This window comes from Pectinophora gossypiella, chromosome 1 (assembly GCF_024362695.1).
Source record: "Pectinophora gossypiella chromosome 1, ilPecGoss1.1, whole genome shotgun sequence".
Lineage (NCBI taxonomy): Eukaryota > Metazoa > Arthropoda > Insecta > Lepidoptera > Gelechiidae > Pectinophora > Pectinophora gossypiella.
Window position 1 is genome coordinate 11,841,925 of NC_065404.1, and position 24,321 is coordinate 11,866,245.

The 24,321-nt window shown below is 39.8% G+C and overlaps 2 protein-coding genes across 2 annotated transcripts; one reads left to right on the forward strand and one right to left on the reverse strand.

Moving 5' to 3' along the window:
* Positions 1-992: 992 nt before the first annotated feature.
* Positions 993-21,699, reverse strand: LOC126367354 (uncharacterized). The gene is made up of 21 exons (XM_050010849.1): positions 21,573-21,699; positions 19,752-21,488; positions 19,459-19,666; positions 19,088-19,238; positions 18,885-18,997; positions 18,701-18,792; positions 17,273-17,345; positions 16,795-16,924; positions 16,115-16,218; positions 14,727-14,801; positions 13,502-13,554; positions 12,671-12,858; positions 11,831-12,021; positions 10,797-11,036; positions 9,097-9,329; positions 7,877-8,087; positions 7,158-7,395; positions 6,238-6,385; positions 4,967-5,127; positions 4,186-4,397; positions 993-2,062 (listed from the first exon to the last, which is right to left on the reverse strand). The coding sequence occupies exons 2-21, from the start codon at positions 21,479-21,481 to the stop codon at positions 1,964-1,966; spliced, it is 4,650 nt and encodes a 1,549-aa protein (XP_049866806.1). The 5' UTR covers positions 21,482-21,488; positions 21,573-21,699; the 3' UTR covers positions 993-1,963.
* A 424-nt stretch (positions 21,700-22,123) lies between these two features.
* On the forward strand, positions 22,124-24,107 carry LOC126373489 (cyclin-Y-like protein 1). The gene is made up of 2 exons (XM_050019655.1): positions 22,124-22,261; positions 22,370-24,107. Exon 2 carries the CDS (start codon positions 22,492-22,494, stop codon positions 23,500-23,502), a length of 1,011 nt encoding a protein of 336 aa, XP_049875612.1. The 5' UTR covers positions 22,124-22,261; positions 22,370-22,491; the 3' UTR covers positions 23,503-24,107.
* The last annotated feature ends 214 nt before the right edge of the window (positions 24,108-24,321 follow it).

Below are 24,321 nucleotides of genomic sequence, written 5' to 3' on the forward strand. Positions count from 1 at the left end.
TCTACATTTAGTGTGTTATTGTATAATCGTGAACGGTCATCTCTTCCTTTCACTTTCGGTCAACAGCCTCTAAACATTTGAGGACGGATGCAGTGCCCTCTTAACCCGCGCGTGCGAAGTTGTGCACGAATGGTGTAACCCGTCGGAGGTCCGTGTTGCTCCATAGGTGTAAAGCCACTTAAAAGATAATTTGAAATAAATTCGATATTTAAATAATGATAGTGCAATATGCAAAGAGTTTGGAGTTTTTCAAATTGAATGAATTCCAAAGAGTTCAGTCATGTTTTATCACCGTGTTCTATAAGCATATTTGTATGTACGATTTTGCGAGTTGTAAGTAATAGGTTATCCGAATAGCGTGAATGAGTATGTCAGTAGGTATTGAATACCCAAATTAACACGTGATCACTACATATCAGTGTTATCATGCAGTGTTCGTTTCGTCATACCTACATAACCTTGTCCATTATCCTACGTCAAACAAAAAATGGCGATTACTTAACACATAAATACCTATTCACCGACGGGGTAAGCAGAATAGGGAATCTGATTTGCTTTGATCCTGCTCTTGCTTCCTCCACATTCATAAATCGTTTCATACACGCGCGCCGGGGCAGAGTAGATCATAGTAAACTTTATTTAAAGAAATCCCCAATTTGGTCGATGTACGGTCACGAGCATTAATATGTATACACTTTGGTACCATATCACATTAACTTTTTTGACAAATTGAACTGTAAGTCTCACTAAATGTCAAATATGTTAGTGCGACAGAGTCCTAAAGTGGGTACATTATATTGCTCATGACTCTACGTATGTCTAGGTATGCCTCTGCCAGCCCTACCAACAACCTTGGCGTTATATCCCGCGAGTAAACCGCTTTTCGATCCTATTATCTTTCATCCGCTCCACGTGTCCAAGCCAATCCGAGACACTACATCATCTTTTACACCACATCATCAATTACCGAACATTTTAATAAAACCACAAAATGTAAAAAACAATTTATTTAAAAGACATTTTATTAATATGTAAAGTAATAAATACATTAATGGTATGTTTAAACGTGTTTTGTGACGTAATAATAGTGTTATAAACCAGTCAGGTTTGTATTTATGTCCAATGTAGGAGGTAAAAGTAGAATCGCCGACTCGTGACCTCGATTCTGCTTCGACGACACATCCTCATCTCAATAAAGATATGTCATTGCGAAAGAACAAAAGTCGGATTAGGGTTCGAGTGTACAATGAATACACGACTTAAATATTAAACCAAAGGCGACTTCATTATCACATAACATAAATGTAAACTTGTTTTCACCAGCTAGAGTTCTTCCACTGCATATTTTTATCAGTAATAGGTAAGAAAGAGTTTAGTGTATGTTTTTTTTCTTGTGCTAGACAGTATACAAAAACAAACTGAAATACTAGAAGAAATTACGTTTTATTAAATTATTGTACAATTCTTAAATGGGTCGTTCTTCTTTTTTATCGACAATAAAAAGTCATTTTCTCGATTTATCGGATTTAACATCTTTAAAATTATAACGGCAATAAATATTTTAAAACATCATATAAAGATGTGTCTGTAGAGGACTATTTAGTGGTTCTCTTTATCTTGGTAACATACTTTTCTTTGCAGGCGCATTCCAAAAAATATTGTGACAGAGTGGCCCTTTTCATCGGAGACAGCATTTCAATTTACCACTCTGTCACATAATTTTGTGAAAAACGATCAAGCTACGTTAATAACTAATTGAGGAACCGATTAGTATTTTGCTTGTATTTTGAGTATAATAAGATAACTATATTTTTGGACAATCAAAACATGAAATAAAATTCTAAAACATAACTTATCAGAAGCAGAGCGAAGGACAGATCATTGTCGATAAAAAAGAAGAACAACCCAAATACGTGATGTGTAGGTACTTATATAAATTGTGAAGAAAAGTCAGCTATATCAGTTAGGACGTGATGTTCAGACACTTGGTCCAGAAGTGGTCCATAGCGTTGTACCGATGCATCGGGACTCCAGCCAAGCTGTGAGCTTCATCCGGGTACGACTGTAAAAGAAAAAATTCCTGCTAATTCCTGTAGACACCATCTAATTAGTTATATATGTCATTTTCTTATCCGCCGAAAAGGAAAAGGACGGGTAATCGACAAGCATACAATTTATGGAACACACGTCAATTTTAAGCACAAATCTAAAACAACCCTGTGAATATTTTACATTGGCCAATAATCCGACAGAATTAAGTTGACAGCATACGCCAAACGGTTTGCATAACAGGGAGATACCTGTTTGGTTCGCACAGGATATTCATTCATTTACTCATTCTTTTAAAAATTAACAACTGTCAATCATCCGTCCCTTTCCTTTTCGGCGTATAAGAAAATGACAGGTATAACTTACAGGTTACAAGCGAAAAATCTCATTCTTACAGTGTGCCCGCATACCGCGTAAGTGCGAGTGAGACAGAGAGTCCATGCGCGCTTCCCCTTACTCCTTAGCGGCTTACAGCCATTTAGACTAAAGTAAGACCCAGAGGGGGTGAGGTAAATCTAGGCGCTCGATATGACTTGGTGCGGGGCGGAGAGTTACCGTTCTGTCATCATCATCATCATCTCCCTAGCATTATCCCGTTTTTCACAGGATCCGCTTACCTAACCTGAAGATTTGACAGGTCCGATTTTTACAAAAGCGACTACCAGTCTGACCTTCCAACCCGCGAAGGGATAACCAGCCAAATAGGTTAGGTTACACACCTCCGAAAATGGTTTCTTCACGATGTTTTCCTTCACCGCTGAGCACGTGATAATCATTTATAATCCAAACATGAATTCGAAAACAAATTCTACAATCATCCTGTGCTGGATTCGAACCTGCGACCTCTAAGTGGGAGGCATACGTTTTACCAACTGAGCTACTACGGCTTACCGAGAAAGAGGCCGGAGAGTTACCGTAGTATTATTGTTTCTTTTGTAATGATGTGCAAAATAAGGAAAAACTGCATATAAATATTCCTCCAGTGAACATACTCCAAAGATTACTCGTTACATCTAAACACTTTTGAGGTATAAAGAGAGTAGGTATGTTGTGATTACATTTATCACTCAAAGCATTAAGTATAATAACATATATAGGTATATTGTTATAGTACACAATTAAAAGTGTTATTATAGATAACTACTTTTATCTTAAGAATATTACCAGTGCATTAAAATAATAAATAGTCCGTTGACCGTGTATAAATCGCTTTTCCCAGGAGTATTGTTAGGTTAACATATTTACGTATAAACATAACATAAATTGCCTATATACGTCCCACTGCTGGGCACAGGCCTCCCCTCAATCAACCGGAGGGGGTATGGAGCATACTCCACCACGCTGCTCCACTGCGGGTTGGTGGAGGATATTTACGTATATATACATAAAAAATATTATAATTCCCAGAGCATTCCACCAGGGATTCCTTCGTAGATTGCAGAACAGAACATACACTTCGGATTGAAACACAAGCACCTAGACCCAACAAAATTTTTAAATATTGTTTACTAAATTCTTCTTATCGTGTGGGTTGTGACTTGGATTACCAGCCTCAACAACCCTGGTGTCAGGGTTATTATTGAGCTGCCAAAGGCCCCTGACGTTACTCATGTAACGACTACATACTTACATCTGACAGCCAACGGCTTAACATGCCTTCCGAAGCACGAATCATCTTACTTTCGGACAATCAGGTGATTAGTATGTAATAGCCTAATCAAACTAGGGATCACAAAGTGTGATTTGTCCTCACCAGGATTTGAACCCAGGACTACTAAATTAAATGGACCGGAGTCGATTTCAGGAACTTTCGGTACTCAATATAGAACATTACGCCGCAGTATCTAGTATAAATACCTACATGGGTATGTTACCTATCACCAGATGAGAACATGCATGCACCAATTATTCGTCTATGTAGTCAAAACCTTCTAAAACAGCTATCAATATAAATATAAGCTCACGACTATATTCCGATGAGAAACTGCCTATTTCTCCCATCAGGTGTCGCTACTGTTGAGTGTTCTTAAGTTTCCATACTACTTAAGTAAAGTAACATATTGTTTTAGTTATATTTTTTCACAGCAAAAGCATAACCCTCATCCTTTGCCAGTCGGATAAAAAAGACTCCCATACCATTTGTTCGAAGGGAATGTTCTTCTCAGCCAAAGCTTTCTGCAGCTTGACAGCGTTCTGGTAGTGCACGTTGTCGTCGGCGTTGCCGTGCATGATGAGGAACTTGTGGCCCGCCAGCTTGTCAGCGAGCAGTGTGACGTCACCAGCCTGGTAGCCCGCCAGGTTGTCCTCTTCGGTCGGCAAGCCCATATAGCGCTCCGTGTACATTGTGTCTGGAAAGATAGGTATATAATACTAGTCACCTGCCCAGTAACAGTGTTCGATAAGGAGAAGTACTTTCACCGAAGCTCGGATCTTGGCTTAGAGAGACGTAATGTTGACTTGAAAGAGGTCTGCTTGTCGCACGTTAGATATGCTGATCATCTAATCCTCATAACAAAACGTTATCGAACTCAATCGTCCCTGAAAGTTGGCCTTAAGACGCTAGATATTCCCAGAATTGGTAACAGTCAGATTAACGTGATGGAGCACTATATTTTAATGTTATCCTGACTCTGAACTTAGTTTATGTTACCGTCTACAGTCTCAGGGCACTCAGGGCACCATCTACCGAAGATAAACTTTTTCAAAGAAACTTATATATGCCCAATACTTTAGAACCCTGTCGCAATAACATAAACGTAATTTAGGGAGAATATCCATCTTAGGACTTCGTATCAACAGTGGCTGCAAGTTGTCTTTGATTACTTGTGGCTCTGCCCACCCCATTTGGGATTACGGGCGTGAGTTTTCAATTCGTCAAAAAAGTTAATGTGATACGGTCTATGGGTTTCAAACTTACTGTAGTACAACCAAGACGTGACAGGCGCGCCGGATATGCCACAGTTGAACAGATGCTCGTCGTCGTGCAGCAGGGTCAGCAGCGTCGCGTACCCGCCGTAGCTGTGACCCCAGATGCCAATCCTTTCGCGGTCGATGAACTGATAGCGGTCCAGCACTTGTCTATTTTTTATATTATAATAAACAGTATTTATTACACATCCAAAATTGACGCAACTACACAGATACTTGTACATTACATCATCTCCCTATCATTATCCCGTTTTCCACAAGGTCCGCTTACCTAACCTGAAGATTTGACAGGTCCGGTTTTTACAGAAGCGACTGCCTGTCTGACCTTCCAACCCGCGAAGGGAAAACCAGCCCAATACAGGTTAGGTCACATTCCTCCAAAAACGCATTTCTTAGGAATGTGGTTTTCCTCACGATGTTTTCCTTCACTGCTGAGCACGTGATAATCATTTATGACCCAAATATGAATTCGAAAACAAATTCGACAATCATTGGGTTAGGCCTGTGCTAGATTCGAACCTGCAAACTCAAAGTGAGAATCAAGCGTTCTACCAACTGGGCTACCACGCCTCGATTACTTGTACATTACAATAACGAATAAATTCTGAACGTAAACAAGCTGACGACTATATCCCAATGGGGTATTCATAAGTACATCCATCGCAAAATGAACTAAGTACCCACACCTCACCAAGCTTTCTGTTAGACCAACGTGATAGGTGGCCGTATCACCAACTATAATGGCCGAGCCAACTGTGTTAGTGAAAACTGCCCTTTGTTTTCACTAGTTCGATTCATAAGTTCGATCGTCGAACTAGTGAGATTTATTTTTCTCAATAGTTCGATCGTCGAACTAGTGAGAATGTTTGTTGTCGCCCTAGTTCGATTCATTACTTCATTAGTTCGATTGTCGAACTAGTGAGAATTATTTTTCTCATTAGTACGATCGTCGAACAAAATGAGGTAGATATAATCTTGGTACAACTATACCTTGTCTTTGATCAAATATGCACTGCATAAATAATAAAATGCTAATTATTTGTGTAGTGGTTAACACGCTCCTCCCAGTTTGACAAGAGCTGCGGGTTCAAGTCCCGTCCGAGTCAGACTTTTTCGATTTTGTCTTTAAGGACGGATCGTCAGTAATTTAAGAGCCACGCTTTTGTCAGCGTAGCATTCTCCATGCTACTTTTTTAGAGAAAAATAGGACAGTGATTTCAAGGATAGATGAGTACTATAAAAACAAAATTACAGTTTTACCTGAGGATAACGAAATGGTCCTCGACTTCGACGGTTCCAAGCGCGTTGTTGAGAGAGTACAAGATGTCCTGCCCCTTAAGTCCTGACCCTCTACCGTCCGCTACCATGTAGATAAAGTTCCGGGTGGTCGTGAGGTACGAGTGGTAACCTAGATAGAAGTAATTCTTTAATAACAAAACAACCTACTAATAATAAGACAAACAACCTACCCATGTTTTACTACTGGGCACAAACAACTGGGCGCCCTCAGGACTGTTGTGTTAAATTATGTACCGGGCGAGGGCTCTCAGCGCTCTCCTTTTGTCCGGGCAAGTAGTTAATGCCATCGCCATCTGAGGCAAACATCTCCTTGACAAAAGTAATATGGAGCCACACACGCTTCATTACTTCCATATGGCAAACAAACAAATAATCAAAATATTGTTCAAATATTATTAGTATTGTATAAATATTATTTTGTTTATTACTAACAAAACTGGCATGTTTAGGTAATAATATTCTCATTGTAAATTAAATTAATAATATTTTTCCTACAGATAGTCTTCGCCCTACAGATGTTATAAATTGGGTCTTCTAATACACAATAGAAGACCCAGTCACCCAGTAACCCGTGTGGGTTGTGAGGTGGATTACCAACCTCATCAACCCTGGTGTCAGGTTATTATTGAGCCGCCAAAGGTCCCTAGCATGGCTCATGTAACGACTACTTACTTATATCAGTAGTGGTCCCGGGACCAACGGCTTAATGTGCCTTCCGAAGCACGGATCATCTTACTTTCGGACGGTCAGGAATAAACTGGATAAATGTTATAGACGCATTGACTATCAATACGAGCATAGTATATGAATTCAAGGGTTTTGTGATAGGACAGAATATCACAAACTTAACCCATGAAATAGAAACAGTCAACGCAACTCACCAACGGTAAAAGTCTCGTACACAGTATTGGTATTAGGGCCGGAATACACGTAGAATATGAGGGGGTATTTGGTGTCAGTGTCGTTGACATCTAGCCCTGGGGGCAGGTGAAGACGAACGGGCGCGGGTGTTCCGTCTTCCAGAGGGACTGTGAATATCAGCATCTCCGGCAGAGACTTGCCCAGGAGACGTTGGCGCACTACCGTGTTCTCTTCCCAGATCTCTATAAGAGTGTTTTCCTGGAAAAAATAATGGTTTCTCGATATAAATAATTGGGTAGCGTCCTAAGTCAAGCATTTTCAACAATTTTGGAGATATGATCAGTATCCCACCTATGACAGTTTATAGATTTAGATTTTTTTCGCGCTTAAACGATCTTCCGTTGAAAATAAGCATCTTATCTTTTCTTATTTAGCCTATACGATCCCACTGCTGGGCAAAGGCCTCCCCTTGATTTGTCCACTCCTCTCGACTTTGCGCGATCTCCGGCCAATCCTTCCGATGCATCCGACAAACGTGTCCGGCCCAGTCCCACTTCAGTTTGGCGGACAATAAGCATATCTAAATGGTTTTATCTTCTTACAGCGGAAAGTTCAGTTGACGAGGAGCATGTGATGATCGTGTACCAGTCCTGAGCGTGGTTGTAGCCCAAGAACTACTACTTACCATAGATCTAGATTAATTTCGCGAAAATAAACATTTCTAAATGTATCTTCTTACCCAAGGATCAACAATGAAGACAGCAGCAGGTTCAGTGGGCGAAGAGCAAGTGATTGTCATGTACCGGCCCTGAGTACTGAGCGTGGCTGTGGCCCAAGAACACTCGCCGCCTTCAGGCATGGTCAGCGAGCAGCTGATGCAGCCGTCACGGGCCCCAGCCATGTGCACCTCCGAGCGCCACGGCTGGTCGGTCACTGTGCGCGTGTAGTAGCTGTGTAAGAAACACGTATGTAAACAAATTGGTCTTTTGATCTTTTGGTAAGCTGGAGTCTTTAGCAAAGAGTAACCGGCGCTACTTCATTCAAACTCCCTTTTCCCGACCCGGATGACTCCTTGTACCACTACCGTCTCCCTGTGAGACCTGTTACTACACTCTGGTCAGGTCTGGTCTTTAACATACAATACGGTAGTTTCCAACTAGGCAAATCAGTTACTTTTTATTAAACGTCAAAAACACGAAATTACTATGGAATTTGTATGAAAAAGCACACAAGTGACGTCATGGAAAACATGATAAAACATCGGACTTATTATTACGTTTTTCTTGATTAAAATTCAGAAATTTTAGTAATCAAAATTACATAATTTACCTTTGACTGAGGATTCTACCCAAATTTTAGTAGCCAAACACACCCAAGACTCGAACTGACCTTAGCTGGAGCGTTATCAACCATGGGATAGACACTGCCTTTTAACGGGTTCGAATCAAGTCAAAATTCAAAACTTTTGATCATTCCCCATTGACAAACGTAATGTGTCACCGAGCTCTGTCTTGTTCTGTCTCTCTCTCTCTCATCTCCATAGCGTTATCCCGTTTTCACAGGGTCAACTTACCTAACCTGAAGATATGACAGGTCCGGCTTTTTCAGAAGCGACTGCCTGTCTGACCAACCAACCCCCGAAAGGAAAACTAGCCCTATACAGGTTAGGTAGTTTGGCGACGAGGGTTTGCTGCCGCCAAAGGATGCTATCAGGGTACCGAACATAGTACCCCGCTAGCCATGAGTTGGTAGTGTGACTACGGATCGAGGATCCCTATTATAGTTATCTCTCTTTCCTTGGCACTTATTAATCCCATCCCAGGATTGATGGGATTGGTTCCACTTCACAACCCACACGACAGAAGAAGAAGAAGATTAATCCCATCTGATGGCGGGGTCTGCCTTCTTTGTATTTCACCGAGCTCCTAATGCTAAAAGTATTAAATCAAAAGTGCTTACTAAGCAATGTTCTCCTCGTTCATGCCGATGAAGTTGATGACCGTGAAGGCGCCAGGAGTAACGGAGCTGGACACGACCTGGCCGCCGACCCGCTGGCTGACGTACAGGTGCTGCCAGCTGTTGCCGTCCGTCTGCCGCTCCGACCAGCGCAGCGACACGTAGAACTCACCGTTACCACCGAATCTTGGTAACGCAATTGGGACCCAACCGTTGGATTGCTCGCGGATCTCTTCCTGTGGTCAAAACGCTTTGGAGTAAGTGTCAAGTAACGTAGATAATATTTAAGGAAAGATATATAGAGAAAGACTGTTAAGAATCAAATAAAGGAGAGAAAAGTTATGTATATATTCATCATCATCAATTTAAGAGCCACGCTCTTGTCGGTGCAGCATTTCCATGCTACTTTTTTAGGGAAAAATAGGGCAGTTGTTTCCCTCTTACCATGTATATATTATCGTACAAATAACATCATGCATAATTGCTTCTGATTTAAAACACTGATAGTGAGTTGCTCAAACGCCAGTTAAATTATCTGTTAGCTAATCAACCGTTATCTTTTAACTGCCTCTTAGATAAAATATAACAAAAAGGTACATTAGTACTTTTTATCGACACTGGCTGGCCATATAGATGGGTGGACCTCAGGAAATAAAGAGAACGCGAAAGGTTCAATTCATTTACAAAAGAGTTCAGATAATGCACTTGTCAGACAGAGACAAACATAGTTAAAGTAATATGGATAACAGAAAATAGCGCGACGGACTGCCCGCATCCGCGTGAACCATGCAGTTATAGGGGCGAATAACGCTAACGATTAAACTATAGATAAGTATCTGCATACCAGATATATAACAGTGACAGTGCGGTCCTTGGGCTCACCGACTTGCTTCTCAATCGAGGAGTGCGGGTACCCTAGGACCTGACTTGCACCAATGAGTTAATTAATGTATCTTAGGTGCAGTTTTCACTGAGACAGTTGGCTGGGCCATTATCAAAGTCCAATCAGTTTCTTGCAAAGTAATAAATTAACTGGTTGCACTTAAGACCTATGGTTACATGTCGTTTCTGTAATAGACCAAAACACCCACAAAACCAAAATTATAATTATGACAACTAAAGGTTCATAATTTCACCACTGTTTACAAATAACTAGGGGGAATCACATTAATTATGCTATAGTGTAATACAATAAATATATAAACACCACATTCACACATACACTTCTTCACACACACGTGCAAACGCACACACATACACACACACACTCACACACGCACACACACACATACACACATACACACACACACACACACACACACACACACACTTACACTCGGACACACACTACTCCCAATCTAATATTATTATCATTTTTGGGTACTAGCCTTAAACCATGCTAAGATGTTTCATGTTTTTATTTTTACTGATACTTTCCTTTTCAAAAAATAATTTTCTGGCCTCTTTCGTTTAGCTTCGCTTTTAAAAATATATAACGATGTTCCAGAACTCTAGGGAAACCTATAAATAGCTTAAGTTTAGATAATAAGTGTTGTTAAATTTAATATGTTTTTATAATGCTGTTGGTTTTCTCAATAAACATTAAAAAAAAAAAATTCGCTGGGCTCACTGACTGCACTTTTGCTCTTTGATTATACTTCTGACTACCCCAGTTGAGACAGTCGTGAGCTTATGTAATATACCTGACATCCAGCAACAACACCGTTACTAATCTGACAAATCAGCAGCACGGTATGATTCTGCCGACGGTTGAGCCAGTGGGCTGCCACCTCATTGTCGGTTGTCCAGGTCACCCCACCGAGGATATGGTCTGCTGTGACCACCTCCTCAGGGGCAGGGAGGTCGATGAAGGTGATGTTGTCAGCTGTTAGTGTGGTTAAGTCTACCACGCGAAGTTTCACTGTCGGGTTGTCGTGGCCGACCTGCGGAGAAGAGAAACCAACAGGTCTAATAATTCGCCATATTAATTTAATACAGTTCAGTGATACCTGGGGTACATCTTTCAATGATTAGTGTTTTGAAATTTCGTAAATATCAAATCTGGATCACCAGAAAACAACTTAGTTATAGTTTTCAACGACAACGATTCTGTATCTCGCCTTGGTCTGTAGGTGAAAAACTTGCGCTTCGGCATCGTTTAGAATTCTAGTCAGACGTGGGATTTACTCTTCTTCTTATCGTGTGGGTTGTGAGGTGGAATACCAACCTCATCAACCCTTGGTGTAAGGGCTATGATTGAGTCGCCAAAGGCCCCTGACATGGTTCATGTAACGATTACTCATTTACATCAGTAAATAGTAACCGGGACCAACGGCTTAACGTGCCTTCCGAAGCACGGATCATCTTACTTTCGGACAATCAGGTGATCCGCCTGTAATGTCCTAACCAAACTAGGGATCACAAACTGATTTTTGTGATATGTCTCGACCGGGATTCGAACCCGGGGCCACCGGATCGTGAGTCCAACGCTCAACCACTGGACCACAGAGGCCGTGGGATTTACTTACTAACGTTTACTCGACACTTAATACATAATACACCTCGTTTTACAGACACAACACATTGACGTTATCGTACACGCGTATCTGTGTGTGTCACATCTGGCGCTATAGGTAAACCTAGTTCAGCCGCTGGTGGGCAGCGGAGAGTTGCCGTTCTATACGTATTTGTCGTTCTATAGTGTTAGGCAAGATTTTCATAATATTTTGTACATTACCTTAGGATACTTGAGGTGCACTAGATCCGGGTACAGCAGATCATCTGTGATTTCATGGGTGATGTTGACGTCATTGGGGTTATAGTAGTAGTAGGAGTATGTATCGACATTCGTGTCGTCGAAACTGGCAAACGCTAGGTACGAGCCTTCAGTGGAGAACCACGTCGCTTGACCGGAGTACATGACATCCTCTGTGGATAAAGAAAATAGAAAAGAATATCATTCAAAGACACGCGAGGAACTGTCGTTCACTTCTTAATTGGTAGAAAGAGGAGGTAAAATGAACTGTTCTGGCTATTGATACATGTTAGTAGTCATTAAACCAATGCAGATGCCTTGGAAGCGGACTCGGGAGAGTCAGAAGCATGCTTCGGCGACACTCGAGTCCCGGTAACATTGTGTTCCATCCCGGAATTCAGCGCAAAAGTCCGGAATAACTTCGTCGCTCCCCATGAGGATTTTCCTAAGTAAAAAAAAGTAGGACGCCTTCGGGCGGCTTCAAAACTCAGGCTTGGCTACTAGTACAAACACTTCCACCAACCCGCAGTGGCCCAGCGTGGTAGAGCACGCTCTTTACCCGCTGCGGTTGATGGAAGAGAGGCATGTGTCCCACAGTTGAAGTACGTATATTTACTCAAGTTCACACACAACTTGAACTTGAGTAAATATTATTGTGTGCCGTGTGACCGGATCTTCAAGTCGAAGTTCGGTTTCGCCAGCCACATCAGAGCCCACCACAACAACGACCCGGGATAGATATTTAGGAGTCGCCGTCGCCGGATACCGTTTGGACGACATGATTTACTCAAGTTACACATAAAGGCTGGATGGTCTACCCACCTTCATAAACCCAGTCAGTATGTCCATTGTACACGACGTCAGGGATGCCATCATCAGTTATCTGTATAGCTGATGCGGCGTTCTCCGGCAGGTAATACAGATTGTTGTTGAGAACGTAAGCCAATGAGTGGCCGCCTCCGAAGATGCACAGTTGCAGACGTTCACCGTTGGCGATGCTGTTAACTGCACTGTTAAGAAAGAATTAAATTATAAGTATGCTTGACTTTGAAGACTCATAAATTATCGAAAGAAATAAGTGAAAGACCTTAAAACAAGAACAATTCAAATGATACGCTTTCATAGCCTTTGTGTCCATGTAATTTATGCGTGTGGGACTTTATGTAAATAAGTCATTTTGCGAATAGGACGTTTCGCGAATGGGACATTTTGAGTCATAACCATTTCTTTACTGTATTGCTAGGCTGCTATTTATAGATAGATATATCAAATGAACACAGAACAACTGTTTTTATGTTGACTGTCAGTACGGATTTCAAACGAAATTAACGAAATAATCATAAAACACCTAATTTATTGGGATGAGCAAACCTACAAGTTAATAATAATAAAAAAATTGTGTTGTTGTTTTGATAAGATGTTCTCGCAGCGTCCAGTGTAGCAACTCAGTTAGTACAGGGGGTGACTGAAAAGCAGCAGCAATGCGGAGGCTCCTCTATTTCTCCCACAACTGATAATGTGTTGCATATTTTTTGTTTATGTTTATTTTATTTAAGTCGTCGGGAGTAGACGACAATTTGCAGCTCCTGGTATTAGCATTGGCACACCAAAATACTTTTGCTAAGAGATTTTATTCAGGCACAATATACTCACTCGTTTGCTATGTCATATAACGTGTATATGGCGGTCCTTGAATATCTGTACACCTGAAATTAAATATGGCGACATATTGTTCTCTTAATACAGTACATAATGGAAACCACTGAAATTCAAAATTGAATTACTAGATCAAAGTTACAGATGTAATGAATCAGTCACGAGCATTAATATGTACACACTTTGGTACCATGTCACATTAACTTTTTTGACAAATTGAACTGTAAGTCTCACTAAATGTCAAATATGTTAGTGCGACAGAGTCCTAAAGTGGGTACATTGTATTGCTCATGACATGACTGTACAATTTAATTAGCGGATTCAAAGTGCCTACTTATTACATACATGTACATGTATAAAATCACGCCTATCTCCCATTGGGGTAGGCAGACGCCACGGAATTCCAGTTACTACGTTCCTGACACACCACTTCCACTTATGCCAAACTACTTATAAAACTTTTCCAAACCTAATATTTTCAATTGTTACATACCTAGTCAAACTAATAAATACTATAAGAGTGTGGATTATAAAAGCTATCTTACTCAAAAGGATTAATTTATCAAAATGTATGTACGAGTAGATAATTATATTAATCGTGCACAAAGATAAGATGCGCCTACATAACGATAAATATGAAGATTATAAACTTTTTAGCATTTATTAGTTAGATAAGGTGATATGGGTACTCATACTATATCTATTTAGTATTTACCGTCGAATAGTACCTATTGGGTACCCTAGGCACACACTGGACACTTCATACAAGACACCTCGTCTTCCACAGACAATACACTTTGACGTTATCGTACACGCGCATCTATGTGTGTGTGACAGCTGACGCCTATACGATTGCATGAAGACTAAAGCAAGACCGCAGGTGAGGAGTTCAGAGTTGCCGGTCTATGCGTAGTATTATTCCTTATTCTTTGCCCTAGGACAGATCTAAAACTGACGAAAAACATTTCGTTTTTTACGTTTTTCTATGTCGTCACACTTTTTCATACAAATTCCATAGTAATTTTGTGTTTTGACGTTTAGTATGTCTCCAACGTAACATTGAAGTCAGTGAAATACCGCCGGGATGCACCCGGTACCATCCGTCTGTCTGAAGACTATAGAATACGGGATATGCCAGCCGAACGAATGTTTAAGGGTGCGTTTATCTTGCAGCGCGACTGTGGCGCGTCTAATTTGAAGGCTTCATAAAATTTTTACTTACTTGACGGACTTCACTTGAAGCAAGAATGTATTGTCTGTCCGCCGATAGTATAGGATTCGAAGTAGCAAGACGTTGCTGTAGAGAAAACAAATATATTAGTGAATGCTCCGGCTCCGGTGAATGAACGGCCTCCGTAGTCCAGTGGTTGAGCGTTGGGCTCACGATCCGGAGGTCCCGGGTTCGAATCCCGGTGGGGACAAATCACAAAATTCACTTTGTTTGAAAGTAAGATGATCCGTGCTTCGGAAGGCACGTTAAGCCGTTGGTCCCAGTTAGTATTTACTGATGTAAGTGAGTAATCGTTACATGAGCCATGTCGGCTCATGGCGGCTCAATCATAATCTTGACACCAGGGTTGATGAGGTTGATATTCCACCTCACAACCCACACGATAAGAAGAAGTGAATGCTTCTTCAGGGGCCGGCAGAGCCAATAAAAGACAACTTCCAGCTACTGTTGCTACTAAGTCCTAAGATGGATATGGTGGACCATATGGTGACGATAGGTGATCCGCCCGGACCTATATAATGGCCCATCATTTTATAAAGGACACTATCCATAAGTTTTTCCAACATGCCCGGGTAGATAAGCAGCTGAACTCGATCATTGTTCATTATTCGCTCATACCCCAGCAAGTATACTCAAATTCAAAAATAGTATCTTTATTCAGTAGGTAACATAGTTACACTTTGAATCTTCTATTTTTACATAACGAAAGTCTCATCCGCTTAAAACTACTGCAGTTTCTTGGTTGTATAGCCGGGGAAAAGCTGCAAAAAATCATCGGCACAGGGCCCTAGACGTTCTTTAAGAAAACCCATAAAATATCCATGCATTAATATTTTCTAAACAATCACTAATCTTATAATAAGCTTTTAAACAAACTTTCTGTTTAATTACTATCTTAAAAGTACTATGCACCTATACCCATTTTAACGTAGCAGGACAGAGATAGAGTAGATAGATATATGTCTCTGACGCACTGACGGCATACAGCTTGGTACGGAAGAGACAAGATATACAGGTGTGATTCAGATCATGATTCAGACAAAATTTACATGATTTGTTTTATATTTTTTAAATTATTTTCAATTCTATTCTTGTAAGAAAATTCCAGTTGATATTAGCTCAAAAGAATCACCTGAATCACCCATCTCAGTATTTGTTACGACGTCACTTACACCCCATACAAGTACATACAGCATTTATTAGTATCAACTTATTAGTATCCACTTGATATCAACTCAGAATCATGGCCTGAATCATCCCTCAGTTTTCGTTACGATGTCACTAACACTCTATATTATGTCTCTCTACTCATGCTACGTTGTATAGGATATAGGTATTTAGTATTACGATGTGTCGTGATGTGCAATAAGGCTACATACCATTAGATCATGCTCCACCAGGACGCGACGCTCTTGTGTGGGGACATCAAACACATAAATACCATTATCATTTTCATCCTCCACCGTGAACGTGAACTCGGTATCTGAAAAATAACAAATATTGGAAGATGGTAACCCTAGTGACGTGATCTTGGGTGTACTTGCCTTGAATAAATAATACTATACCTGCGTATAAAAGGGACACACCCTACCCCGCACCAATACGAGCTTGGAGCGAACTTGACTTACCTCACCCCCTCTCGTCGGGTTTTTGATTAGGCAAACATTCTATCATCGTATAAACAGCCTATATAGATATACGTTCCAATGCAGGGCACAGGCCTCCTCTCGATCAACCGGAGGGGGTATGGAGCATACTCCACCACGCTGCTCCACTGCGGGTTGGTGGAGGTATATTTTCGGCTAATAGCAGGGACCAACGACAACGACTAACAAACAAACAATCATTCTATACGCGATTTAATATTATAAGTATTTTTTGGAGAAGTAATCAATATGGTGAAGAATGTTATCCACATACGATAAATGCTTTCCTACTGAATGTTATAATCATCAGCGTCGATAGCCTATCAAGCTTATTTTTAACGGGGTACCTATAAGTATTTATGGGACATGATTCATAAGTATAAATAATAGGACCAGAACAGTAGTTAACTTACCAGATATCCATCTGCCATTAAATCCTCGCTGTGAAAACTGGCCAGTAACTGCTTCTTGAAGTGTGAAAGGATTCTGCGCTGTCGCCGCCGCCACCAAAGTGGCGCAAACGCACCACCAAAGACCTGGTGCCTATATAGGCACATTAATATAAATGTTTCATGAACTTTTTACATGCTCACTGGTTGTGTAAACTTGTAATTTTCTTACATAGGTACATAAATTCAAGCCCATGATTCCGAACAGTACCATGAGTAGGTAATCAGACGTCAACCTTGGAACTTTTAAAATTCGAATCCCTAATAGATACAATCATTTTTTCTTTTGAAAGAAATCATACTTTGAGAAATTATTTCGAAACTCATGCCCGTCGCTCGCTTATCTATCAATTAAGTCTTATCTACTAGAAAAATAAGTACTATTGAAATGAGCTTGTGGTTTATATTCTAAACTTGTGATAATTTTAGAAAAGGTACTCACCATTATTATTTTCCTTAAAATAATATCACAATTAGTTGCACCGGCAGCGGCTGACGACAGTTCGCCAGCGCGACTGTCTTAACGTTATCAATAAAATTACAACTTATCCCAAGATAAACAAATATCTCAGATAAATATTATTGGCCGAATTTTATTATAATCTTTTATGGATTGATTATTAATATTTCGATAACTTAATTGAATAACTAGGTAATAAAAACAATGACAAGTTTCATGTTATGTAAGAAGATACACAACTTTCAGAATTGCTTAGTTTTAAATGCCATGCAGTTGGCTGGCCATTGCCATTCAGCGCGGTAATGCGGCTAGTGTTGTGGGCACCTTTGCTCCGGGAACAGTGAGGGGCGGGTTATTTAATGACTAGTTTTTAAGTTTGTATTTGTGACGTATTGTTATTATTCAATTGTCCAATAAATTAATAACCAACTAGAAGTGTGAAATTAAACAACACAAATTAGACAGGATAATACGTTTATTGAACATCATATTAATGAAGTACTTTGGATAAAAACAAAGTTTCATAGAAAAAAATATTCATTACAAGAACTGACTACCAGTCGATCAGGCTAACTACGAGTCTCTTATAGACGGTGAATATTCTATCCAAGAATAATTTTCCTTCCAGCAACTACTATATATAATTTTGGTATCCACAGCTCATAACTTCATAATTTCTTCTTGTACCTTCAGCTTCGTTATCCATCACCAAGTTGTCTTCAATGAAAAGTTCATTTAATTCCATAATTTTATTATGTCACTCATTTTCTTCAAAACCAATCAGGATAACGCCTTTAGTTTTGGATTTTGTCATTATCTTGAGCATATCATCAGCTTCAGTAGGTTTCTCTGATAAAGTCAACATACAGTTTATGTGGTGCTGTATGTATAATGACCAACCAGGCATATAAAGTGCCGGGTTGGACTCCAACGCAGACACCTCGACGGCTATGTTGCAAGTCAACGTCCATCGCAGGGCGTCTCTGTCTTATGGCGGAGTTCCGTCTATGTGCCCTCTCGTTTCAATCAAGCGACCGCGGCACTCCGACGACGAATTAAATCATGGATTTCCTCCAAGCGTGCCTTTCTATAACATTTGTATAAAACAAATTCAAGGTTCATCTCTTTTGAAAGGATTTCTCGAGACTTGAGTTTCTCCGTTAATTATGAATCAGTGAGACTAACAATAAGCATACAACTAAATTATTCTTCTAACAGCGAAATTCATCGATCAATTAATAAAAATTATGCCTTAAAGACAAAATGTTACCTGGAAAAGAAAGTGTCGACAGAGCGACTAAATATTAATAGAAATGTGTGGGGTGGTGTGTGTATATATGTGTGTGTGTGTGTGTGTGGGTGATGGGATGTGTGAGTATGTGAGTGTGGTGTGTGTGGCACGGACCATGCTAGTGGCGGCGCGGCTGCGGGCGGCGCAGCTCCTGCATGCGCCGCTCGTGCTCCGCCATGTGCTGCCGCCGCTGCTCCTCTTTTATTGCGATCTGGAAACCAATCATTTCTTTGATCAAAACTGTGAGATATTCCGGGTTATGCAAACTAAAAATTTTACAGAATGACTTCAGATAGACATTACCGTTTCGGCGGAAAGTGGCAGCCAATATATGCACGGAGTTGTTTTAGTTTTACGAAACAGATCATCAAGTAATTTTGCTGGCGCCTCTTCCTCTTTCTTCTTGAATTTCCGTGCTGTAAGAAAAATGTATTGTTTATAAGAGAGATTTTGATAACCATAAAATGTAATAAAATTGTTAAGATACCAAAAAGTTGGAAACTTACCAGGCTCAGGGCTACGCTCCTGAGAGCGGTGTCGCCTTTTGTCAAGGGGCCGCTCGTCCTTGCGCGGTCTCATGTCCTTCTCCTTATTATCTTTGTCGTTCTTACCAACATCCCATTCGCGCATTGCCGCTTTCCGCTCCCATGGCTTATCCTACAATTTAAAATCATTCACATTAAAACCATACACAGTCAATATATGCAAACTTATTAAAGAAAAAAAAATGTATTTGTTTAGGGGATTTTTAGCAAATTCTCTATACATAGTAGTTTTAAAAATTTATTAAATTAAAATATTATATAACTATTTGATACTAATCTGGCACCCTAACAAAATAAAATCAAGACAAAATCTAAATATTTCCCACACTTACTAGCTCCCCTCGTTCTCTCTTCAGGTCTTGCTCCCGAAGCCAATCCTCAACAGTTCCTGGAATGGTTGAAGTTGGAACACCTTCAGCTTCTTCACTTGACCTGGCCTTCTCAAATGCCTCTTCAGAAGAAAAGTCCACTTGTAATGTTTTAGGATTTGACACAGGCCAAGTGACACCATGCAATGCATGTCGTGTCTCTACTGCTTGACTGAAAAGATAAAATAAATTGTTAGACAGTGGAGTCACAGCAACAAGAAATAAAATTAAGGATTTTAAAATTTCATGATACTTACTCTTCATTATCATACTGAACAAAACATTTTGACTTTATTCTGTCTATCCAAAATCCATTTTCCACAATCTTTCCTGTTCTCTGCAGCAAATTCTTCAATTGCGGCAATGTAAATGGCCGCACCAAATTGGTAATGTATAAGATACTTGACTGTTTATGTCTCGGAGGACTGGGTGGTCTTGTTATTATACTGTCATTGTCTTTTACAATGGATATTCTACGATTTGTAGATAAATTGGATTCTCTGGACTTAATATTTTCTTTTTCTTTATTATCATGATCTTTATTGTTCATTTCAACGTTTTCTGTGTTGTCTATTACAATCTTAGGCAACACAGGTCTATGAATCTTTTCAGTGACTTCAATTCTCTTGTGTTTCTTCTCTTCAATCACTTCATCAAATTCCACTGGCTTTACATCGGGTATTATTTCTTTAAGTACATCTGTAGAGATAGTAATTGACTTTTGTGTAGTTATTTTGGGTCTTGAACCCCATTTCCTTTTTCTGCTTATAACAATGGGTGCTGCCTGACCATTATGAATACCTTCCTCTGTAGATTGTGTAGACTCGGAGCGCTCAAGTTCCCTATTCCTATTACTTTCTACTGATTCATCTTTATCTTTATTGGAGTCTACAGAAATCTTCCTCGCTTTCTTCTTTGCATCATTTTCAGAGCTTTCTAGAACATCAGTTTCATTAGTACTTTTAGCTGTGTCTTCACTGGCAGACTTTAATCCATCAGAAACACTTTGTTCAGTTATATCTTGAGTAATACTTACCTCACGATCGGTTGATGCCCTATCCTGGTGTTGTTTAGAATTGCTTCCTTCATCCTCCTGAGAGCTCCCCTCTTCTTGCTTATTCAGTTGAGATTCTGAAGATTCTATTTTACTTTCATCGGCATGTATTTCTAGAACTTCAGATTTCTCAACTGAGTCAGCCCTCTGCTGCTCCGCACTTTCTTTTTCTGTAGTAATTACATCAGATTGATCATTCAGAGCTTCATTTTTTGGTGAAGCTACTGTAGTGTCAGCATCTGAAGATTTGTTTTGTGACTCAGTTTCACCACTTGTCTCCTCTTTTTGTGGCACTTCTTTTGTTTCACTTTCCTCTACCTTGGCTTCTTCATTAGTAGTAGACATAGGAGTCTCATCTGATGTAGATACTTGCTTGGCCTCAGTACTTTGACTGATTTCATTTTCCGTTTTTTCTACCGTTGATTCAGTGTCTACATCAGGTTCCTCCTGGCTATCGTGATTTTTATCTGATTCGTCTCGCGACTCTCGATTTCTCTTCGAGCGCCGACTTTTCCTTTTCTCGTCGGTGCCTTCAGTACTGGGAGTATCGCTAGAGCTCGTTGCGCGGGAATGCTTCCTCTTGCTACGCGGGGATCTATCTACTCTTTCTGGAGTAGATGGTGGTCGAGTCAGACATATTTTTAATTTTTGAATCTCACCCACGTCTCCGGAACCTTCAGCTGTTTTAACTTGCCATACCTGGTCCGGTGCATCCTCAGGACTATCTTCCTTAACGGGTGTAGTAGGTACCTCTTTAACAGTTTCCTCGACTGTCTCTACTTCACGAACTGGGCTCCCCTTGTCAGAATCATTATCGGAAGATGTAGACTGCTTGCGACTTCGTCTTGTTCTAGTACGTTTCGCTTTTTCAACCTTTTTCTCTGGAGAAGCCTTAGCCTTTTTACTGGCGGCACGCTCACTTTTGCGACGCATATTTTACCTAGAAATAAAGTTAAAAACTATGTCAATACATATTGATACACCTTTGCACAACACATCTGTAATAAAATATGATCACCGGCACCTTTTTAGACTGCAAATCGGTCAATTATTTTCACGAAATGCAACAAACCAACCATGCACACAGTTAATTTACAATAGCTTGTCCGCCATTGATTTTCTTTTTTAAATTTCAATGTTGCCAATGTTCAATGGAATTCTTGTCTATGGCCGTTACATGGTAACCACATACATGGAGCGGTTAAATAAACGCTCGGTGTAATTATTTGCATTGCACCTTACAACTGGAAGACAGTGGAAGAGAAAATAGTTCTTGGAACACCTTGAATACCGTCCATATAATAATTTAATAAGCAAACAACTAAATCTAGATTGTAAACCCCGTGACGAACATCACTAGATCTGTTCGGGTTCAGTGTTACTATTAAAAAAATGTAAAGATAGATAAAATGCAGTGACCTAAAATCATCTAAAATGGCCTAAAATTTAGAATTAGATTTAGTCTGGAAGATGTGTTCCAATATTTCTTTCTGAAATTTCAAACGTGTACTTGTTTCAAAAATATTTATTTACTGGTACGATACGGCTTATGGATTTCTTAAAATATATTTTTTGTGAAAACCCTGATCGCAATGCTGTCACGAGCTGTCAAGTTAATTTGTCAGTCAAAGTGATAGCCGAGAATTTCTCCTTCGATTCGCTCTACATTTTATTGAAATGTGTAATACAATATAAAGATCTAGCAATGTTAAGGTGCGCTATATAATTCACATTATATCTTAGTGTACGGCAGCTTTTGAATCTGATGTGTTTCAAGTGCTAATGCAGCAATAGAATATTCATGGTTACCTTTTGTTTCAGATATTATGGGTCGTTTGTGTCATTCTTGTGGATCGGCACGCTATTTACGTGTGTGTAGCCGTGCTACAGTAAATGTAGAATGATAACGAGCTGTTATTAATAAACCCCACTTGTAATACACCATGGGTAACCAAAATAGTTGCTGTTGTTACCGCAGTCCTTCGCCGATCAGGAAGGACATCGTCAAACTCGAAGACTATCTTCCTGAAGGAGAGGTGAGCTCTAATAACATCCAGCACATCAGCGAGAGAGAGCCTGACGATGGCGACATCGACCCCTCCCAAGATCCAATTGCTGGCACAATTTTTATGGAAAGGTCTAAAGCCTCGATAGAAAATGGCATGACCAGAAAGCGGAGTCAACACCAAATCGCCGACAATAAGCTCAAGAAAAGCAGTTCCTGTTCTACAATATACTTAGATGATAGCACAGTGTCTCAGCCAAACCTTAAGAATACTGTCAAATGTGTTGCTCTTGCTATTTATTATCATATAAAAAATAGAACATCAGAACGCAGATTAGATATTTTTGATGAGAAACTTCACCCTTTAAGTAAGGAAGGGGTTAGCGATGACTATGATAAGTACAACCCTGAGCACAAACAGATTTATAAATTTGTACGAACATTGTTCAATGCTGCTCAATTAACTGCAGAATGTGCTATCATCACTCTGGTATATTTGGAGAGACTTCTGATTTGTGCTGAATTAGATATTGCACCTTCCAACTGGAAGAGAATAGTTCTTGGAGCAATATTGTTGGCGAGTAAGGTGTGGGATGACCAGGCTGTGTGGAATGTAGATTACTGTCAGATCCTAAAAGACATCACTGTAGAAGACATGAATGAATTGGAGAGGCAGTTTTTAGAAATGCTGCAATTTAACATAAATGTTCCATCAAGTGTTTATGCAAAGTATTACTTTGATTTACGCACACTTGCTGAAGCCAATGACCTGGCATTCCCCAGTGAACCATTGAGCAAGGAGAGGGCACAGAAATTGGAAGCTATGTCAAGGGTCATGGAGGATAAAATAGCTGCTGAAGTTGTCAAAAATGGAATTAAGAAATGGTCGAGCTTGGACAATGTCAATTCCGGTGCTGGTGTAAGGCGAAGTGTGGCCATATTGTCTTAATTTATTAGTCTTCTGTCTGTGACTTTTGTAAGCCCTAATATTCCTGGACGGCAAATGTCTCAACAAAAACATTTTTCAGTAATGTCAAACCATGTTTCAAATTTGATAGCTTTACAGTTTACATGATAAGCACCTGTGGCTTTACTAGAAAGAATACAGCTGCCATGGCTGGCCCTAGCTGTAACACAAAAATTGATGATTATTGACTATTGAGTCTCTATGGAAATTTTATGGGCTTATGGCGATCACAGGCACTAACCTTGAGCCAAAATTTTGGATCCAAATTAAAATCACAAATTACTTCTTAATATTTGTGTATTTTGTAAGAATGTATTGTATTTAGAAATTTTGCACCCAATTGACGATTTTTTAATCCATATTTTGGTTATAAGCTTCAGTATTTGAAATCAGTAATGGACAAACTGCCAAACTGCCTTTTTGATCTGCTTAAAGTCAGTAACACTCATGGTAGATGATACCATGTTAATATTGTATGTGTAATCTAAGTGATAAGGTTTAAGCTGGAAGTTACTAATGAACTATATTTGGTTTCATTAAAGGTGCACAAATATTAATTCAGGCAATAAAGTTATAGTGAATCATTTTATTGTTCTTTGCAAGTTATAAGTATGTGACCTTCCAGGCGAACAAAAATCAAAAGACTTGTATGTGGTCCAATCTTATTTTAATCAATCCTAAATAATGATTTACTACTTAATTCCTAATCACGGTTATGTTTATTGGCTTCCATTTAATTATTTATCTTTTAGTTTAACTAGAAGCACTAACATAGATTGCTTCCAAAACTATTCTGCTTAG